Source organism: Hippoglossus hippoglossus, chromosome 10 (genome assembly GCF_009819705.1).
Source record: "Hippoglossus hippoglossus isolate fHipHip1 chromosome 10, fHipHip1.pri, whole genome shotgun sequence".
NCBI lineage: Eukaryota > Metazoa > Chordata > Actinopteri > Pleuronectiformes > Pleuronectidae > Hippoglossus > Hippoglossus hippoglossus.
In genome coordinates this window covers 19,750,521-19,772,207 of record NC_047160.1, presented here as the reverse complement: position 1 = coordinate 19,772,207, position 21,687 = coordinate 19,750,521, and the positions used below count along the sequence as shown (strand labels likewise).

Genomic DNA, 21,687 nt, shown 5'->3' with positions numbered 1-21,687 from the left:
TGATTGATGGTCAGACTGTCAGGTTGTATCCTTCCAGTCATTGATAACAAACACTCTCTCTTGGGTTGCGGTTGTTTCACAAACCAAGGTCACGAACATTCAGAGAAACGATCCTGACAGTAAACGCTTTGTTTCGGAATGAGTCGCGAACATGGTTATTGACATGGCTCACATCTCACGACATCTTTTATTTCAACGTATCGAGTCTAGTCTGTGACTTTCCCATATCACCCTGATACTGTACTTGAGTGAGTCAGCGCTCTGAAGTCAAAACTATAAACCAACACACACTTCCCCAGCATATTCTAGTGAAATATAGCCCGGATCTGTGGAGAAGTGTGTGAGTCATCTCGGCTTGTTGATGATGATGAACACGCAAGAAACAATGAGATCCGTCACGTTTAAAAGGTCTATTTCTATGCTGTTTCTTGACACTATGCTGGGAATGCATCGATAGTAAAAGATCAGATATGGACTGGAACTGTATTAAAGAACATTTCCACTTCGGACACATTTAGAGTTTATACTGCAGACTTCCAAAGTGCAGATTTTCAGAATGTGTCCATGTGTACATGTACAACAGAGCGTTTGGGAAACGGACATCACATCTTACTTCTTACACCTCAATGTTTGGTTAGCACTGCCAGGTCTAATAACATGTTTGTGGCTAAATGTAGCATCATCGCACCACATTACCATAATTCATCTGCCACGCCCAATATTACTTGGAACACTGCTTCCTTTTCTTGTATTTAATGGATTGTTAATGTAGACTTCATCGCCACCTACTGGCAGGGCATGCTTCTTTGAGTGATTGCCTGTTGTTTTTGTGTCCCTGTCTGGACGGAGATATTTCTTAAAACGAAGGTCGTGTGGACAAAGAGGTTTTTTTTTAAATGTAAGGGAAAATATCCGTTTAAAGAATATATCCACAATAGTGTTGACACGACATAAGTTCATTGATTTCCATTAACTGCACTCTTACACATTTTTTCTTTATATGTGAGCACTCTGGTATCTGCAAAGCCTTCTTGAGGATGATTTGGCCACAGTAATTGTAATCCTGTTCAAAAAGTTGAGGGGAAAATTGGCAATAATTAGCTGATACACTTTGGGTTATGGATATTAGAGGTTCAGCATTTTTATTTAAATTATAAGCACTTTACACTCTGATGTGTTGAACTTCTCACCCTCAGATGTGGGAGTAGATGTTTCCCTCTCCATCAGCCTTCATGCATTTCTAATTGGACACTTTTCTACTGTGTGGAAAGGTCGGAAGAAGAAACAACCTGTTTACAAGCATGACAAAAGATCTGTCTGACAAAGTGCGTACTTGTGACCTGGGTGACTCTTGATCAAGGTTTCAGATTCAGTGCAGCCAGTAAGAAAACTAGACTCCCTCAAATGTGCATGTCTCCATTGACAAACAATACATATTTTGCATTTAATGCACTGTAAAGCAGTTTCTTAAAATTATCTGTCGTTTCAAGAGTATCTGCAAGTGGCTCATCAGAACCCTTCAAAGCTAAATTACGTGGTTCTTTGTCTGTGGGATTCAATTATTAAGATGCTCTTTGCTGACATTTAATGAGCCTGACCTTTTCCTTCCCCCTACATCCCTTTGATTTGAGCATTCGTGCCAGACTGCTGTCGAGAATACGCAACGACTCCCTCTTTCCGTCCGTTACAGAGCAACATTTGACTGTCACACTATTTTTAACGAGGGGTTTTATTTGGCTTTTTTAAAAGTTTAAAGTTCAGACGAAGCCGAGACACAATTGTGTATACAGACTTTAAAGTATTACAACGAGAGAGTTGGTTATAAAAGTGCTACAGTTAAACTCACCTGAACAGCTGCTCAGGAGTGATTTAGTATCTTTGAAATTTTAGTAGCCTATGCCAGATAGTGTTACTGAACACCTTTAGAGCTTTTATGAGCATTTTATCTCTCTTTGAATTCTCGTTTCTCTCTGAGGAGACAACTAAGAGATTGAAAACGAGGCTTTAATCTTCAGATCCTTTGCATATATTGGCATGGACGGTGATTTAAGATTTAAACATCCAGTACTTCTATTCTGGATGGAGTTTGTGAGGCAGTTATTCATCATCCTGTGCTCACGTAAACTCAAACTAGTGTTGGCTCGACTGCTACGGGGGGGGGAAACACTGTTACGACGAACCTGTCAGCACCGTGCTGTCAGCAGATCAATCACAGGAAACCACTGTATGTGCAAATAATCTGAGGAGCCAGTCGGTTGTTGATTACCGTTCCACCCCATCTGGCCTCGAACAAAAATTTCAGTCAGCCATTTATTTTAATAAAAGCATGTGTACACATGACCAGCGGTTCGAGAAAACATGTTATTTTTTGCAACATGGAAGCATGGACCAGGGTCGGCCATGGTTGCCTCGTTCTGTTTTCCAATTTTTCTCAAGAAAAAATGTCCCTTCCACAGAAGCTTTGTTAATATTCAATAACTATTCAATAATATTCAATAACTGATCAGAGCCCTGATCAGGCTGGACACATTTTATTTAACATTCAGTAAAAAAAATTTTTGTACATTTCCGAATATTCCTACACTAATTGGTGAAAATTAAGCGCATATGGCTATGGTGAAAAAAATTGAGGCTATGCTTGAAGAACCACAGCCAGCAGTGATGGGACCTCCACATCTATCCTCACCTCCACACCTTAATTCTGGCTTTGTAAAAATATAAATTTTTAGCAGTTGTCATGTACTGTATTCTACCCAAATCATCTCAATCACCCTCCGGTGGCTGGCTGCAGTATAGGTCACAAACCCAGCTTTTTCCATGTTCGCAGATGGGACATGGGCTAAAAAACAAAATGTCAGAGTACACATCAAACACATTTTTGTCAGATTTAGTTTCTGTCATATTAGGTTGTTCTTATAAAGCCATGTGCGGGATATTTCATTTCATTTTTGTGCAACCGGAGGGAGTGATGTCCTTAATCCATCTTTATAAGGTCTACAGTTTCAGTCATGATATAAAGACGCAAAGTGGGTAAACGGCTCTTGTAAACCAATTTTAATGGTTGGTCATTTACAGGCTTCCATTATATCTACAAACAATGTGGAGCAACAGAACTGGAGAAATGGTACATGATTCATGTGAGGGACATGTAACCTTACACAGCCAGAAAAGAAGCTGTAGCTGTCACACTGTATGTAGTACATAAATCTCAAATGAATGAGGACATAAATGGACCAGGGAGAGAGCGAGGTTTGCAAGAAGCCCACATTTGTTTTCAAAATTCACTGTGTCCTCTTATTTTCTTGCAATCTCAATCCTCTATATATTTTTAAATGCATGTCTGCACACGATACACACAAAACTGGCTGATTGGTTTTCACAATATGAAGCCTTTTTGTTATCTTATCTTATTCTTCATTTTCAGATTTGGGAGTAACTGATCAAAATCACTCGTAATTGGATGGGGAACCTGCCCACGGAGTGCAAACATATTCCTTTTAATTGCTTTTCCATTAGGGAGCTGGTGATCAGAAAAGCTCATCATTTCACAGTGTGGCTGTTCCCTGGGTTCCAACAAGGGAGCACTGGGGGACAGCTACACCATCAGACATCGTTGCATGAGCATACTAACTTGTCAGTGGCATTAGCATAATCGGAAAGAGCACAAAACTGCTCTCTCTGCCTGTTTGAAACGCGTCGCTCTAATGTCCCACTTATCAAATTGCCCTTGACATCCACTTGACCCTTAGGTGTTGCTCTCATAGAGGAGCTCTCACTGTGAAGTCGACCTTACGGACAATCAACTCAACTTTCAAATTGAACTGCATGAACTCATGTCAAAGACGAGGTGCTTCATGGTAATATAATAACATTTTTGTCCTATTAGCCCTTCACACTACTGAATATGACGGCCTATGGCTACTGCTGTCCCCATTTGACCAATAGGCTCATTGAGGAATTGGATTCGGATCACACTGCTATTCACCCTTGCACATTCATCTTCAGCAGCATGACCTCTGCCACTCCTGCACATTGACACCTCTAGGTATGAAAACACAGATGCAGACTGTTTCCTACAGTTCAAAGCTTCTTGTTGAGGCTGACATTGACATTTGGGTCTCAAGGATGAGGCTGAGACCACAACTTGAGATAAGCACAGAAGCCAAAACGGATGCACCCAGAAGGTTTAACTTGGTGACAAGATGCACACTGACGCGCTCCATACAACACAAACTTTCTGTATGTCAACAGTGAGCCGGAGTTTAGTAGGACTGACCTGAAACGAGAAATCGTGTGCAGATTAAGCATTCAAAGTACAGAGGTCCCATTTGCAAGGCAGATTTCTAGAAATTGTTCCGCTGGGTTTTAAGATATCATGGGATAAACCTACAGGGCACACATGCATATTCTATGTAGATAAAATGGAAGATGGATGGATTTGAAATTACTTGTGAGTTTCACAGACAGTTCATTATTTTCTTATGACCTCTATCTGTGGAGAACCATCCTTCATTATGCAAGGGAAGGTTGAAAAGCAAAAGACTGTTCCTTCTCACACCATTACATACTTATATATTGTCTTTAGTTAAGTCAGATGATGAGCTACCTTTTTAATGTTTTTTAAAATAATGGATAAATGTGGCAAATGTGTCCCATATTGTTGATTTTGTCACTAAATCTGATGAAATGGACAAAACCAACAAGGCCCTCGTCTGTCGGATACTGTAGTTTGTTATTCAAACAGCAGTAAATAATGCATTTGCTAGGAACTCTCCAGCTGCATAGTCAATGCGTTAGTACCAGAATTACTGGACAACAGCTTTCAGTTCCATTCCTACTTCTGAATTATCTTTCTCCACAGTGTTATCTTTTGATCTCTTGTTTTGTAGTGAAGCATAATTAGCTCGGCCATGAGCCAATGCTAATTGTAGGATGCACTTCTTGTTAAAGTATATTTAGCCGGCTCAATGCAGACCCTGGGTTTAGTGATTTAGATTAATCCATGTTAACCCGCAGTAGATCACAACTCTGCGCCGTCGCCCATGCATACTAATTTGTAATGCAATCTTTAATCTTGTGGGAGTAAGGCTTGACATCTCTGGAGGACCCGGCAGATATCATCCTTCCAGGCTTGTGCCACAGTAATGGTGAGGGCAAAATGAACTGTGGCTCGATGACAGATTTGCTCATGATGGCCTGTTTCTACTACACTGAGCTCCAACTCCCACCCCGGGCCTTTCCCATGCAGCCTTAAGTCATCTTTAGCACTCGCAGTACATTCTAGTCTAGTGATTTAAAAATGAATATTTGTGTAAAAATATTGTATCATTTACTTTGTGATTAATTCTCTAATCAGCTGGGTTTCTGAACATTGTGTGATTAAGACTGAAGAAAACAACACTACACTTTCCAACTCGTAATTTCTACATCCGCTTATCAAAATGCCACAACAGAATTAATTGCTCAGCCCACGCATGGTGTCTGGCAACTACTCTGCTTTTAGTTTATCTCAGAAATATCAGGAACTTGATTTCAATTCCCAATGGGCATATGCAGAAATGTCCAAAATCCATGAAAGTTCTACGGTTATAGTGTTTGCTTATTTTATATCACATTGCACAACGTTTCATTTCATCTCGGCCTCTGCCCCTTAAGCCACACCACTCGGCCCACCCCTTCATTTTGCACATGGCTGTGAAGGCTTAGTGTTGTCCTATTTCTCTATGTGACGTAAGGGTAGTGGCCATCTCGCCCTTCAAACACCCCTTCAACAGTAGTGTATTCAGGACCCCCCTAAAAACGAAGAGCTAGACGGAAAGTCCTAAATGCTTTACGAACGTACAACGTGAATCAACATGAGTAAAATGCTCTTAAATGTAAGTATGAAATCTTGCAAAATAACTTGCAATGTTTAAATGCACCAAAATATCCTATTTTAATCCAGTGGCAAATGAAAATGTAGTGTTTCAGCAAATTCGCTATTTCACGTCATCAAAACAAGCATGTAGGCAGTTTTACTGAGAAGCAAGTAACGTAACATTTTCACTGCAGGGCAGAAGTTCCTATGGACAAGTTTAAAGTTACATTGAAAGAAATGATGAAAACACGCTGACTGACCGTATTGATCAATAGATCCACATGTCCCGTCTGTCATGCAGTTGTCAGGTGTGTCACTATGGTTGATAACGGTTATTTTCTGTCACTGTAATAACGTTGGTTGGCTGCTGATAACGTAGCGAGTGGTGTCCCAATTCCTAGGGGAGGATTTAGCCCTCCCCCTTGTGGCTCCGTTTGGAGGGGGACACTCCCAGCTAAGGGCACTACATATCTAGAGGCAGGGCCAAGGGAGAGGAACTGGGACAGGGCCTTAGTCCTCCAAAGGATGTGGCGCCTGAATTTGGACACAGCTAAGAAGTAGCACAGGGAATCCATATGTGCTAACAAGACTTTATATTCGCGAACAACTTGCCTGAATACTTGGGAGAGTGACTCTTCCTTGAGTCATTTTTACCCTGTTAAATGCGCAGCTGTTAATACATTACACTCAAATGTACATTCTTGATTTAAACCTACAGTCATAATTGACATTTGAATCAATGGTGACTCAAACAATGTCGTTTAATCTAAAGCCCCCTTTCCAACTGGCCACTAGCATTAGACTTTGTAGGAAGAATATGTATTTAATCGTATATGAAGTGTTCAGCATTTACCTCCTGTTGGCGCTCCCTAAAACTAAATCACACGAACAAACAGGGCTTCCAACAGTGCCGGTTTAAATGGTAATCTAAGTGATAAACCTGAGGAACTCACCTCCCCCCAAGTGAGATGAATCTACCATGAGGCAGCCTCAGACCCACCCATCCTCCAGATATCTCTCCTTCCCTCTCTGCATTCTGGCCACCCTTTCCACGTCTTAGATCTGATATCAGTGTGGATTGCCTCCTGTCAGTCTCTGGGAAACAGAGTCAGCAAGGACTGTTCTGACTGCAAAAGATTGCTTTGACGTGTCTGCTCCAGGGCTTGAGACGGACTGCAGCTTTATCCTCACCAGATGTGTTTTTATTTGGTTTTGTCGTTTCTGTAAGGCAGTAAAATAATTGTCCACTTTGTACAGCACATCTAGATTCATGCAAATACAACCCGGCCTTTATTATGCATGTTTACGCATCTTTTTAACATCTGCGCATTCAACACTTCTTGTGTTTTTATTTTTTCCTGAGCAATCAAAGCTGATTTATGCCTGTATGCCAATTTCTGCCATCATTATGAACCTTGCTGTAAACTGAATATTTGTGTTCACATGCAGGGGGTATAAAATAATGATCAAAGCAGGGTAATGAAATGCTGTGGATAGGGAAGCAAGATTGGATTTTTTTTTTTTTTCCTTGCAACCAAACTGGAACCGTAATTGCATGACATAATGAAGCGTATGTGCATCTTCATCATCTTCTAAAAAGAGGGCTGTGTGTTTGCCTCCACATGTTGGGCTCTGCATCCCTGCACATCCCACCCTTCCTTCTGTGATCTTTAAGGCTGCTGGGAAAATCTCTACAGCTGGATTCCTACAGAAGTAGACTACAGTCTTAACAGAGCACAGCGAAACATGTAATTAGAAGACTGCTTAGCTGAGCTGATTAATGTCTTCCATTTGCTACGTCCACGTATATGAATATGGATCGAGCTGTCAGCGACCATCAGTCTCCGTTTAAATCCTATCCTCTGATAGCGTATGCTCATTTCCAGTTGCCATAATCTTTTTCTTGTGTTTGCTAACTGCTTTAAGCTGCTTACATGATGCCGTTTACACAGCTATATATGGTATATAAGGAATTAGCCATTGCTGAGTCCTCGGCAGTTCTGACTCCCCCCCCCCCCCCGGCTACATGGTTGTCAACCGCTAACTGTTGCTCCTTATAGAGGAAGTAAGGGTCTGGTGGCTTTCTCATCCGCCTCAGGGGCTGTGGCACCACAGCAGTTACTGCATTGTAAGAGAGACATGAGAAATCCAAGGGCCGACGGGTGAGTCGATGTGAGCCTGGCCCCAGTTACGGTTTACCTGTGTCTTCAACCGAAGGTTTTTCTGTCAGTCTGCACAGTGAAGTGAGGATTCAGTCCAGGAGGATGAGGTAAAGCAGATTGACATACAGACACACGATTCCCTCAAAGACACACACACACACACACACAAAGACAGCCACTGCACTCTACATGACCCATATTTTGGACATGACAGCTAGGAGAAAGGAAGTTGTAGGCATAGCCCCTGGCCTGTTTCGCTTGATCAAACCTCTGGCTGGAAACAACAGCATCACGACAGAGCCACCACGGAGCTTAGTCTACCAGGGATTTTCTGCATCGCACCCATAAAGGAGGCAACCTAACAACAATGCTTTGTGAAATATCACTTTCTCGTTTCACTTATGCTGCTAATGGATAATTTCATTGTGTGAGTTTGTTGATGACCCCTTTGACTGCACTGTTCGATGACATTTAAGATTATTGTTCTGGGACATTCTTGTCCACTAACAGATGTGTACTGGAAAATTCTATACGGATGGACATGGACAAGCTCTGTTTACTGTTTACCACTGTGAAAATCTCCTGCTGCTTTTGTGATTGTCTTGCCTCAGAAGTAAAATGAATAATGGATAACTGTCAGCTCTAGGAGGAGAAAAACATTTGGACAAATAATACATTTTTATCTAAATTTACAACTTTCTGACTAACACATATTCAACAAATCACAAATAAATATCAGAGTAAAAGCCAGTTAACACATTTTGTTCACATTTTACTGACACTCAATTGGTTCTATTAGTCATCCCAAGTATGTAGTGTTACCACTGTATGTATTGAGGATAAGATGTGCAACAGCAGTACTCAAGTTCTTTTCCTTCTGTCCGTACACTGTCTTTATGTTGTGCACGTCTTCTGAAACCTTACGGACGAAACAGAGCAGTAACACAGGAAATCGTGGATCGTAAATTGCCAACAGTTTGGGTGAGACGACCATAAGACACAACATCAGAACATTTTATGGAGAGACCTTAAAGAGTTGGTGTGGAAGTACAGGCGTCTATGTGACGTTGCTTCGACTCTACAAAGGGAGACATAGCTGCTTTTGCTCCTTTTTTTTAAGGTTAGGAACAGGCAAAACTTAAACACGGAATCAATGAACCAAACCAAGAAGACGAAACATCAGGGAATAAAACAGGAGCTAAACAGGAAGAAACAGCAACGAAAACCAAACAGATGCACTTAGAAAGACAATGTGATAAACTTTGTTTTCATCTGTCCTCGTGTATGGCACCAGTCAAACACTCCACATTACACGCTGTCAGTCAGTGTAGTTCATGCACCATAACACAGAGCTGACGGTTAAGCGTCCTTATGTTTTCTGTCTCTGATTAAAGAAACCCAAAGGCGAGAAAGACACTGGCTCTGTGAGATTTCCTCAGAGGCTCAAGTCCAAGAGACAACTCAGGCACTGCTCCATTTGCTTTGTGCACTTTTTCCAGGGTGATGTCTTATTCACAAGAGCCTCTCGGGCTGCTGGACATGCATAGCATGTCTTGCAGTTTTTCCAAAGAACAAAGGCATATGGTTATGGTAATCCTTCAGCCTGTTAAGGAAAAACAAGTTCAGACAGTCTGCAAACTAATCCTGTTTGACATACACTGATGTGCTTTCTCTCAGTCTTTCTTTCAGGTGGATTTAATTACTCCATTGTATACAGAGCAGCAAATCCTTCCTGGATTCGCTGGTATTGAAATTGTTTTTGGTTGGTGTCATACGCACAACACTGCAGACATGTGTCACAAAGATTAAAGAACATTTCTAAAATGTGTCAGGATCAGCAAGTAACCCAGAGCCATCAACAGAGAGTCCATGACACGTCTGTCGAGCGTAGCACCCACTTATTGAAAAGCGAACATTTCTCATCCGAAGAGGAGAGCCACCGCATTTGACACATTATTCCAGGAAACAATGTGGGCGTCTTGTGGGAACACGCAGACAAATGGATGGAGCCTCAGTGGTCAGGCACCAAGGTGAATACATTTCCAGACTCAGATTGTGTCTGTTCAACACGATAAAAGAGATGTCCCCTGCCCTGTTATGGATGTTTAGAAAGCCCCAGACCTAACGTGTGGCCTGAGATAACCATGAACAAAGTATGGCCGTGCGTAACTAATGGTGAGTGTCTTCAAGTACGAAATCACATTAAAATGACGTCTTTTCAACATCAGCCCAGACATCCAAGTTGTGTGTCCTCCAAAGAGCCATAACACAATGTCACACTTCTTCTTTTTCATCGCAGTGTCACCAAATCTTCCCCCAATGTCAATGTGACTTCCAGTTTGAAGTGATTACGACTTAGTTATTAGCAATCTTACCTTGAAATGACCATTTCAACCGTTTGACCAAGCAAAGACTAAGAGTACATTTTACAGCCTCGTAACAACTGAAGCCTCTTTTAATGGTTAACAGCATGTCGTGTTAAGTATCATTTATTTTGTTCATGGCAGTAACAGACATTAAGCTTGATGTCTCTCAACAGGGGCAGGTGCGAGGGCAAGTTAAAAAGTGGTGCCACGAAAAAGCCTGTTTTCCAATCACTTTAATGCTCCTGAGATCTTCAACCCGACCAGGACCAGGATAGGACCTGATCAGTTTGAGCTGAGCCTGATTTGAACCTCTGCATCCTGATGTTAGTCTGGTTTGGGCCTAAAATATGAATATTAATCATCATATCTTACTTTTTATAGATATAATTGTAGTAAATATGATGATTATCAGCCTAGACACACAACTTCACATCGATCTGTCCTTTCAGGGGAAGACAAATGTCGGCCGGGACATTGATTGAATCAAGAAAATGGGCAAGAGTTAATTAAAGGCTCAGACTCTAATAGACTTGCATCCTTTGTGATGAATTTACTACTATTGTACTACTATAGAGTACTTTCAGAAACTATACAAATATACACCTCTGCTCAACAGGCCATACTGGTTATAGTTCAAGGGATAGTATCACATCTTTCTTCCCTGTAATTAGTAGAAGTACACACAGATTCCCACTTTGGCCACATTTATTTTCCTATTCATTACAGACCCCAAAGGAAATTACAGCATTGAGCACATTTGAAAAAGAAAAGAATGGCAACAAGACCTTTTCTCGCTTTTCTCACATACACTAAGCTACAAACTTCCTGTCAGCATTGTGTGGTCTGTGAATGAAGCTCAGGGCCTAGTAAGTTTAATGATATCAATTTAAATGTCCCAAAATGAGACTCACTCACAGTATCTCTTCCTCTGTTCTAGGAATCCACGAAGCAGTGATTTCCTCCTGCTTCAGAGACAGATCAGTGAAATAATAAGTGTGAGGAGCTTGAATGTCCAAACTTTGACATCTAAATAAAGTTTACTCACCAGGAGTTCTCCTGGTTTGCTAGCTGCAATTATTTGGGGAAAACAAATCCTTGAAAGAGAGACAGTCAAAGTTGCATCCTTTCAAAACCAGCCTCTCTATGACACTGTGCACCAACACAATCCAAAATATCCCGTGGCTCAGCAGCAACACATTTCAGAGCTTAAGCTGTTGTGTTATACTCTTAAGAAAAACTTGGCTCGGCTATTGTCATTGACAGCTCTTGTTTTTTTTTAGCACACTATGATATCATTAGAGTTGAATACTGCACCTCACTTGTCAAGGACAACTACTCATCTCACTAATGTGAGGAGAAAAGTGTCTGCCAGTGATGCAGAGAGGTCAGGGTGAAAGGGATTTGTGGAAGTACATGATCTGGAGTGTTTTACCCTTGAATAAGCTTAAGACTGTGTCGAAGAGACCTGCAGCCCACTAATGGCAAACAGAACACTTACATCACAAAATGTCAGAGGATGGAGACCTACAGTGTTCGGCCAACAGAACAAAGCTTATTTTAGAAACCTGAAGCCCCTCTAAGATCCCCTGCTGTTAGAACATGGAAAACTACATATTAACAAAGTAAACCTTTAAATGCACAGCTGCTCTAACTCATGAACAAAGCAACCTTTGTGTCAATGTTTTTTTTATTATTATTTCCAAATGGTGAGTGAATTAGACGCTGTTCAGACCTGGTATCAACATTCGTCCTGAGTGATCTGAATCTAAGCGGTTGACGCTAAATACATCTTGAGGTCGTCTGGGACGCATGTGGCCACGTTCTCTCTGCTCTGTGAACCGGAATTCGTCCTGGGCCACATATGAAGGACCACCTACTGCTGCCGTCCACTGACCCGCCACTGTTTCACCATAAATCAAACGTTTTTACTCTTCTTAGTGATCCTACGTTTGTTTGTGGCCACAATATCAAAACTGGGAGAGAATTCAAATTTCTTTCAAATGGATGAAATCGTATTCCTGAGCAGAGCTGCACACAGCACATTGATTTCTCTCTCTCTCTCTCTCTCTCTCTCTCTCTCTCTCTCGCTCACATTGACAGATACATCTGTAAACTGGGAACAGAATTTACTCACATGTGTTTGTGCATATAGAGCAGGGGCAGTGATATCTGATCTCCAGTGGTCACATGAGACAAGTTTGAATGCCAGGTGTGAACAGCTGAACTTAGCGTCGTTCCACACGTGATCAGATCTCTGAGGACGGACGTTACTGTAAAACCAGCTCGGATCAGGACGTTACAGGAACTCTAACATCAGGTAGTGTAGTTCATTCAGTGTGTAGAGGAATTACAAAGGTTCCTGCTTTGAATCCCGACAAACCCTATTACTGCCACCGTGTTATCCAACGAACACAGATGTAATCCCACCTCAACGACCCCCCCGACCCCCTTTACCACCCTCGCCAAATTTCGCTTCGCTGGTTACGTGTGACTTCAGCTGGAGTAACGTGTATTGTAAAATTGTTCCATCCCTAAGAGGAACAGCACAGAGGTTTCTTTAGTCAGTGAACTGTTACTATACAGACAGGAAATACTCATCAATGAGTGCAAGGCCTGAAATCCCCAAAATTAAATGTATTCTCGGAAAAACAGTCTCTAAATCCTCTGCAAATGACTAATGATAATAAAAAATAATCAATTTGAACTGAGTCAGACTGAAAACAGGGTGTTATACAGTGTTAAATTGTTAAATCTGTTCTAAATGATTCATCAGATTTAGTTCAATTTGACACAATCTCGTTTTTTTTTTAGCTCAAGCATGTAATATGTTCATTTCAATTCCCCATTATCTCTATTTCCTGAATCTAACTTTCAATATCTCCCCCTGCATCCCCTCACATACTGAACTGTAGCTCACATAGCTACAATCAAACTGGCAGATTAAATCTAATGGGCTGAGGTGTACATTTCACTTTGAGTTACTGTGTGTAATAGGCTCCACCACTGTTGGCTTTAGCCGGCGCGGTTTGGCTGATAAGTTATAGGCCTGTGTAATTACAGATTGATCGCAGCATGGTCACCCTAAATGCTTCGGTTAATACGATTTTGATTCCATTACAAACCAGATCTTCAGTTTGACTCCACAACTCAGCCTCTTTTCCATCGAGCATTTATTATGAGGTGTTATTTTTTACCTTTTTGTTTGTGGATGGAACTTCACCTTCTCCCTGAGAGTGAAGTGTAATCACTGTGGACTGTTCGGTCGGACATAGCGACATGATGGAGGGTTTTATAATGGGCGCCCACTTCATGCTCCTAATTGCAGAGAGCGTAATGACCTACAGTGGTGGACCTCTGAGCCAAAGTGCTGCTCCAGTCAATAAGTGGCCATTTTAATCTGGCAGGACCAGAGAAGAAGAGTGAAGGGATCCACTTGATTGCATTACCCTACCACTGTGTCGCACACTCTGTCACTGACTCACATTGTGTGCTGCGCTGTTTTGATGCACAGAATGAAACTCCTTTGAATCGTGTTTAGTATTTGCAGGAAGAGCTGTGGTTTTAAAACCCACCTGAACACCATAGTTCCACACTGCCTCCACCTCAGATACATGTCTGGTATCTTATTTTTTGGTCAGAGAAATTACATTGAATAAAAATTTGACAATAGAATGTGGTGAAATGTCTTTTTATATTCAAACTGAAAGTCTGACGGTAAAGTTTGTTGGTACCATTGCTTCACAGCAAGAATGCTCTTGGTTTGAATCCCAGGGTCGGCCAGGGTCTTTCTACTGTATGTGGAGTTTGCACGTTCACCCTGTGGTTAATATTGTTTTAAATGCACTTCCATTTTGCAGGTTTGTGGCCACGAGGCATTCATTTAACTCAATGGTTTCTTTCACCCCTGCCATCACTTTTTAGCGTCTGAAGCCAGGAAGCATAAAAATAGATCCGATCTGATTTGGTCCTCTGTGAACGCACAGCCGAAAGGTTTTGGTGGTTCCCTCCATGACCATCGGACACTGATGCATTTTAAGGCTCTTCCAGCTTAGCAATAGCTGGCCACATATCTGAAGAGATAAACTTTTACTCTGAGCTGACGTGCATCAGCTACACTTCATGATGTATTTGTCATCCGGCAGCTCGGGTGGCAGCAAAGGCATTTCATCCACACGTGGTTTAATGAGGGAAAAGGAAAAGACAGGGAGAGACACATTTTTCTAACCGAGTTGAAACTATTTGTAAGATGACATTGATTATAGCGTTTTTTTAACCTCATGAGATTCTCGCTAACAGAAAATATAATAAAAAAATCCCAGGCATGTTTCAGGAGACATATTCCCTCGGGACCAAATCACCATCTTTATCCCGGGGTGTCAGGGTCTCAGTGAAAATTACAGTGCTAAGATGTGGCAGAGGAGATTGTAATGCACATTTCATACCGGGAGAACCGGGGAAAGGTCACATGTGGTTTGATTGAAATGGGCTGAGAACCATCAGTCACATCTCTCAGCTGCGGGTGTCAGCCTAACACTGGAGGTGCTGGCTGACTGCTGGAGACCATCAGTAAGCTGTCACCTCCACCACATATCCAAACACAGATTTAATGTCAACCGACGCAATGGGCCCGTCTGTGTCAGACTCCGCTCTCTTGTCGGGGATTTTAGATTAGACCGTGTGACCAAGTGGAGCTCGCCAACTCCCCTTTTTTTATTAAAAGTTGCTGTGACTTTTTCTCCGGCTGCCAAGACACAAGATGAAACTAGTTGTAGAAAAACCTAATCCTGACATTCCTCTGTGAACCAGCAGAATAAATAATGACTTGTTTTGAAGTTCTTATCGAAACAAGCTACAATTAAATCCTCAACATGTCCTCACGGGAGCTTAGAGCGTATCAGCGCAGAAGCCTAAACTCTTTTGTTTATCTTCTGAAGATTTTCCTCTGCATCCCTTGACTTCATATTTCATTGTTAAGTACACCGCTACTGTTCGCGGTGGCGCTGGCTGCGGAGAGCCAACCGTCTGTTCGACTCCTGCCTCCTGCCTGGCTCTCATTTTTTAGTCATTAACTCACGTAAACATCCCATCTGTCCTCCTTTCACGCTTCCTTTTTTCGTCAGCGCTCCTCGCTGCTCCAGTCTGTGCTTCAGCCAAACGTGTAGGGATTTCCTGTGTTTTCAGAGAGGATGAGAGAACCCCCGAAGTGTCTGTGACACTCGAACTCAAGGTTAAATTGTTTTTTTTCTTCACCGCTGGCGGCGTGCACAGTTTACCTTTTGGAAAAGATTAACAAGAGAAACCCTGCATGTGCGCTCCAGCCTCATCTTTATTTAACTTACTTTCTATTTCATTTCAATTTAAACATATGTATTTCTCCACTAGGTTCGTCCTGAATGAAAATCGATTCCCAGGTGGAACTGGCATTTTCTCTCCCAAGTTTTTCTGTGCACATTATTCTGGGCGAAACACATCTCCAGCTCCTTGTGGGTTGCTAAACGTTTAAAGTGAAGACACAGGATAATTGTGGTCCTCTTCCCTCCACTGTTTACTAGCCTCCAGATATTACTTTACTGTTGCTGATACTTCTACACCAGCTGGGACCGCCATCAGAATTTCATTAAAAACTGCCTCAGAAAGATTGTGTCCTCGTCCAATGACGTTTGGATTCGTGTTTACTTTGTTCAGAGAATTACTGCAGTCAACGCTGATCCCTGCTGTTTAACAGGCGTTTCTCACTACAAGTCATTTTTAACATTCTCAACCTTTCTCTTAAAGAAAGCTTGAGTCACTTCAGATTTAAGTTTGTGATGCTACATTTCAATCCAAGCTCCAAGTACTTGATCTGCAACTTTAAGGGCATTTGAATGTCTGAACTAAGGATCATGTGTTTGTTACATTGTGAACATTTTGGATTCAGATTATAATTTAGGGAGCAAACCTTTGTATAAGTAGATCCCGCTGTCATCACCTACGTAGACTGAATCTACCAACACTTGACATTGATTGGTTTGTAGACGGGCATGGCTTGGCGGTTGTCAATTAAAATATTGTATTTGCAAAAATTTTTGAAATAAAGTGCAGTCATAGTCTTTCTGTTGAATGGAAATGAATCGCCCAGTTCACTTTGTCAATTCCACTGCCGTATAATTTCATAAAACCAACGTTCTCGTCGTTCAGCCATTAGACAACAGGCGATCCTGCGAGCCGCTTCCGCTTTCTTCCTAAAGCTTGAATGACGTGGTTCTGCGATGTAGTGACTTCTCTCAGAGCTTCTTCTGGACCATACGTCATCACATTCAATAAGCACTTGTTAAAGAGGTGAAACACTTTCCGAGCTGTCAGCTAACAAGCTCTCGGATGCTAGAGGGTCAATGAGTTCACACAGTTTACTCTAAAGATAATTGCACCATTGACTCTTGTAACCGCCTGCAAACCATTCTTCATCACGTTATACTCTGTGGAGCCAAAGGAAAGTGGACGGTGCAACGCAGCTAACAAGTTATAGGATGATGCTACATTTTTCGTCTCTCTATTCAATCAGAGCTCATTGTCAAGACTGTTAGCAATTGCTCAATAGTGGGAAAATACATGGATGAACTTCAATGCCACATTCACATCAGATCATATAGACTCCACTGATTTGACTGATCTTATTTAGCTGTTTTAAACCCTTTAGAAACTTTGGAAAAGTAATTCTAGGCAGTTGTTTATCTTTAGTACAACGTAGGTTTAAACTGCCGCCATCCTTTGCACATCTGTCTTCATCTGAGGAAGAAAGTTCTGCTGCTTTATGTTTCCCGTTAAAGTTGCAACCTTTTGGCCACCAGGGCTTAAATGAGAAAAATAAAAAAGAGTTCACTGTGCTCAAGGACAGCCGTCCTTAGAGACCTCATTTGGTACGAAATGTTATCACCCATTGCTCTTCACACTGACCAGACCCACTCCCAAACTGTCTTCCCCTCTCGCCCTTCACACTCGCTGACTTGCAATTTAAAAAAAACTGTGCAGTCACTGGAAAAGGCTCAAACTGGGAGCTAAATTCAAGTTATGATATACCACTGGTATAAAGCAGCTGATGTGGGGTATGAATGGATCACTTTGTAAGGCTCATTATGTTTTACCTACTTTCATTTCAAAAAAAAAAAAAACATGTTCCCACACATCAAGTTTAAATCTGAAACTTGCAAACAAGAGATTTGAAATAGAAATTTATAAATTCTCAGCCTCAAGCACAGCTTTTCAAATATCTGCTTTACTAATTGATTTAGAAATGAAACCTTTAACCTTGAATGTTTAAATATGTGAACATTCTCTTATTAAAGCAAAAATAGAAATATCTCAGTATCTTAGACACGGTCTTAACTGGGCCAGTTATCCATGGGGATACAAGAGACTTGTTCCCAATCAACAAAATTGAGCCAGAAACATAAATCTTGAATTGATTTTTGAGGTGGACTGTTAATGTGTTAAATTTACACAGCAGATATACCAAGGCAAATTCCAGGTAGGTGTAAACCTACTTGGCAATAAATACTTCTGATTCTGAGATGACCATATTTATACAATTTGTGTGTCCACTGTGAATTTACTGTTGGTTTCAGCAATTTCTTGAGTTTTAGGTCTATGTTATATTAATAACATCCAGCAACTTTTAGAGGTCAAAACTCTACGTGAGTTTCTTAGGTTTTGAAGCTCTGCTTGTGAGAATAATGTCCTTAAAGTGATAGTTCACCCAAAAATGAAACCTCACTCATTATCCACTCACCACTATGCCAACAGAGAGGTGGGTGAAGTGTGTGAGTCCACAAAACACTTTTGGAGTTTCAGAGGTAAACAGTGTTGTAGCTAAATCCCCAAAAATTGAAGTAACTGGCCCCCGATTCCTCAAACGTAAATAAATCGAATTTGATATATATTCGATATAAATCATCCAAGTAAACTCCAAAAAATTCTTTGCTGGAAATGCTCATGTGTCACACTAACCAGACCTTTCACACAACAAACATTACTGGACCTTTTTTTAGAATAAAGTGCAGGTGTTACTTGGGTCTTAAGGTCTGTTGGCAACAGTCCACAGGATTATTGGCTCCGCTCGCCAACTGGCTCTGTGGTGAATGGATTCGGTTTTTACCTGATAAGACACTGAATTGAAGCAGATTAATTTGGTGGTGGGTGCAGGGGATCTGCAGGAGCATGGACACAAACTGTGACGTGAAGTTTTGCAGTGCACGGATCATTGCTCCATGTCATTCCAACACATTGACAAAGTGTACAATTTCCACCACAGCTGCTTTTTATAGCTTAGTATAAAAGTGAGAACCACTATGTTGTTGCCCTCAACTGACTGTCAGTGTTTAGCTATCAAACATTAATTGACAATTTAGTTTTGTATTTTTCCATCATGAAAGAACACTTTAAAAAAAAACCCTGCTGAGAAACAAGTGGGAGAATAGGTTCAGGCAAACAGACAGATTCAGGGCTTCCTTTCAAGGCGACATTCAAGTCTAACAGACCTGCAGCGTTGCAACAGTACAAGACATGACACACACACACACACACACACACACACACACACACACACACACACACACACACACACACACACACACACACACTCCACAAAGCTCTCTTCACACCCTCGCAGACTATGATATGAACTTTCTTATTTATTACAGCCCTCCTTCCTGTTCCTCGTGACAATCATCCAGTGTGAAACCTATCTCACCGATCCAGTTTGTCGACTACTTCACATGACAATCTTTTTTCCACACTTTCCACTGCCCCCCCCCCTCCCTCCTCCTCAAACTCATCTCCTTATTCCTATCTGAACCATTTCTCTCCATCTCCCAGCCCAGTCCTCCACTTTACTAATCTCCCCGCCACCTCCAGCTAAATGAATCACCCTCGCATTTCTCTTTGTCCCAGTTTGCTCCATTCCCATTTCCATCCCCCACCCCTCCACCCCCCCCTTCTCCTCACCACACACCCCTATCAGATTCTGCCTGTCTTTTACACCTGCCCTCCTCGATCCCTTCGTCTTTGCCGTACCCTCCTCCCTCTCTCATTCCACCCCCCCGTACATGGCAGGAAAGGAGGCTGGTAGGAGGGCATATAATTTCCTCAGAGGTGGTGCAGTCAGTCGACTTGCTCTCCAGGCTAAGAGCTGCTCCCATTTGCCCCTGGGTTCACAGAGTCACGGCTCTGTTCCACTCCAGGATTATGCAGATCCTAATTCTCTCCCGCTCACACCTGAGGTTGGCAGGGCATGAAATAAGGAAAGTATTCACTGCAAATAAAAGTTTTTGCCACCAGTGGAGGAGAGAGGACAGCAGCAAGGGTATGTGGGATTAGGGAGGACATAGGAGAAAGGGGAGCTGGGTTGTAGATGGTCTCAGTGTGGGCATGAGGGAGGGGAGAGTGACATGAGGTGTGTGTGTGTGTGTGGTACAAACCATAAGAGAAAGACAGGAGGAGCAGAGGGAGGTGCTTTTGTTTCGTTTGTCCCTGAGACCCACTGAATACACACTGACTGGAGCCAAATCTACTCCAATTGAATCAGCACCCTTCATTTCTTGCTATGACTGGAAAAATAAACCCCAAGGTTCAGCGTCCATGCAATCTTTCAGGTACTAGTGTCAGTGAGCAGTGAATGGGTTGTTTCCCCATTAAGCTTGTTGGAAAACAGTTAATCATCACATTTATATCCCATCATTCACTGGAGTCTTCGATTTACCATTTAAACTCACCAAAAGCCACCAAAGCAAACCTGGAAATCAAGGAGTTCCACAGGTAGTTCGCAACCAGGACACGTTTCTTGCAATGATTATTTTTGCAAGTAGGCATGTTACTCATTTGCATTTGACACCAGTTAACAAACTGCAACCATGATGTAGAAATCGTGATTTGCAGAGTTGGTGTCCAGAGATCAGAGTTCTGTGCGTAAATCTGTGCGTAAAAATGAACTGGGTTATCTTGTGTGAAACCGTGCGCACCTCGTTCCGCATGCACCGCTTTATAAACGGATATGTGTCGTTTTTCCTCATTAAAAAATATGTTATCCAATATGTTTGTTAATTATTTGGCTGAAACCTCAATTGTTTCCTTCGAGCCAACATAAGGACGTTTCCAAACAATGCGTAATAAGTTAAAAGAGAAATAAAAGTCTACAAAATGCCCGATGTGGTGTGAACAGCCAGTTGTGGATGAAAAGTTCATGCAAAGCAGTTGCACGAGAAGAGAGAAAACATCTCGCACCAAGAAACAAGGCGATATGAAAGGCAGGCGCGCCTCCTCACCTGATAAAGCCTCCTTGGAAAAACCAGAAAGACAAGACATACAGAATCCGAACGACCTGTGGGAGCATCCTCTGGCTCAAAGAAAAACCTCTCCTCAGTCCCGTTGAATAAACTTGCAGAAAAATAATTTTCGGCAATCAGCAAATCCACTGAGCGACTCGCGAGTGTGTGTTGGAGGAGGAAGGCATCGTCTCTCTCTCAGTGATCCAGGCTCGTCTTTAGGGAAACTTCTCCCCCTCCCACCAAGTCCAGAGGGCTGCGCGCAGACATCCACACAGCGGGCTCCCTGCTGCAGGCAGCTGGACTCCGCTGCGCACTCACTCACTGGGTTGCGTTGCTCAGGAGGGTCGGGTTGCATGACATTGCGTTGATGTTGCTTTTTTTTTAAAGTGAGGTTTCTCCTGCTTCTTTTGCCTCGCGCGATCCCTCGTTCCAAAAAACAAATTATAAAGGGGGTGAAGATTTAAAGGAACAGCAGCTTTTGTTTTTGTTTCCTCGTGTGTTAATTAGCCTTAATTGTCCTGTAGTGGCTGCAGATGATGAGCTGAATTACACTGTTGAACACAAGCTGCTTGATGACCAGAAACACTGATAAGAAATCCCATAATGGATTTACTCACTATACTCACTACAGTTAGAGTGAACTATCTAGTCCTCAATGAGAGCAGCCATGTGGGTACTTTGCCCTTATGTCATGTCCCCGCCCATTTTTGGGGGAAACATATAACTATCATTTGCAGCAAATAAAAATTCTCAGGTCTTTGCTCGTATAACATTGTACAATAACAAAAAAATGTATTTTAGGCATTAGGAGCTGAAGCCCTGTAGCTAGTAAGGCAAACAAATATATTATGTTGTTGCTAATAAACATAGAAATACTTTTAAAAAGCCAACGTTAATGAAATGTACTAGTTAGAAACAATAGACTGTGTATAAGAATGGATATAGACTAGTGAAGCCAATACGGAAGTGTCTGAACCTTTATTCTCTCGAATGACCAGCAGAGG

The 21,687-nt window shown here is 41.9% G+C and overlaps 1 protein-coding gene across 2 annotated transcripts in view; it reads right to left on the bottom strand.

Moving 5' to 3' along the window:
• glra4a (glycine receptor, alpha 4a) overlaps nt 1–21,054 on the bottom strand; it is a 41,497-nt gene extending 20,443 nt beyond the window's left edge. Inside the window, exon 1 of one of the 2 annotated variants that reach the window (XM_034598208.1) lies at nt 20,681–21,054. In XM_034598208.1, coding sequence (XP_034454099.1) covers nt 20,681–20,748 — 68 coding nt within the window. In that variant the 5' untranslated portion in view covers nt 20,749–21,054. The remainder of the gene's footprint in view (nt 1–20,680) is intronic. The other variant, XM_034598209.1, reaches the window with a different exon arrangement.
• Between the last annotated feature and the right edge of the window lie 633 nt (nt 21,055–21,687).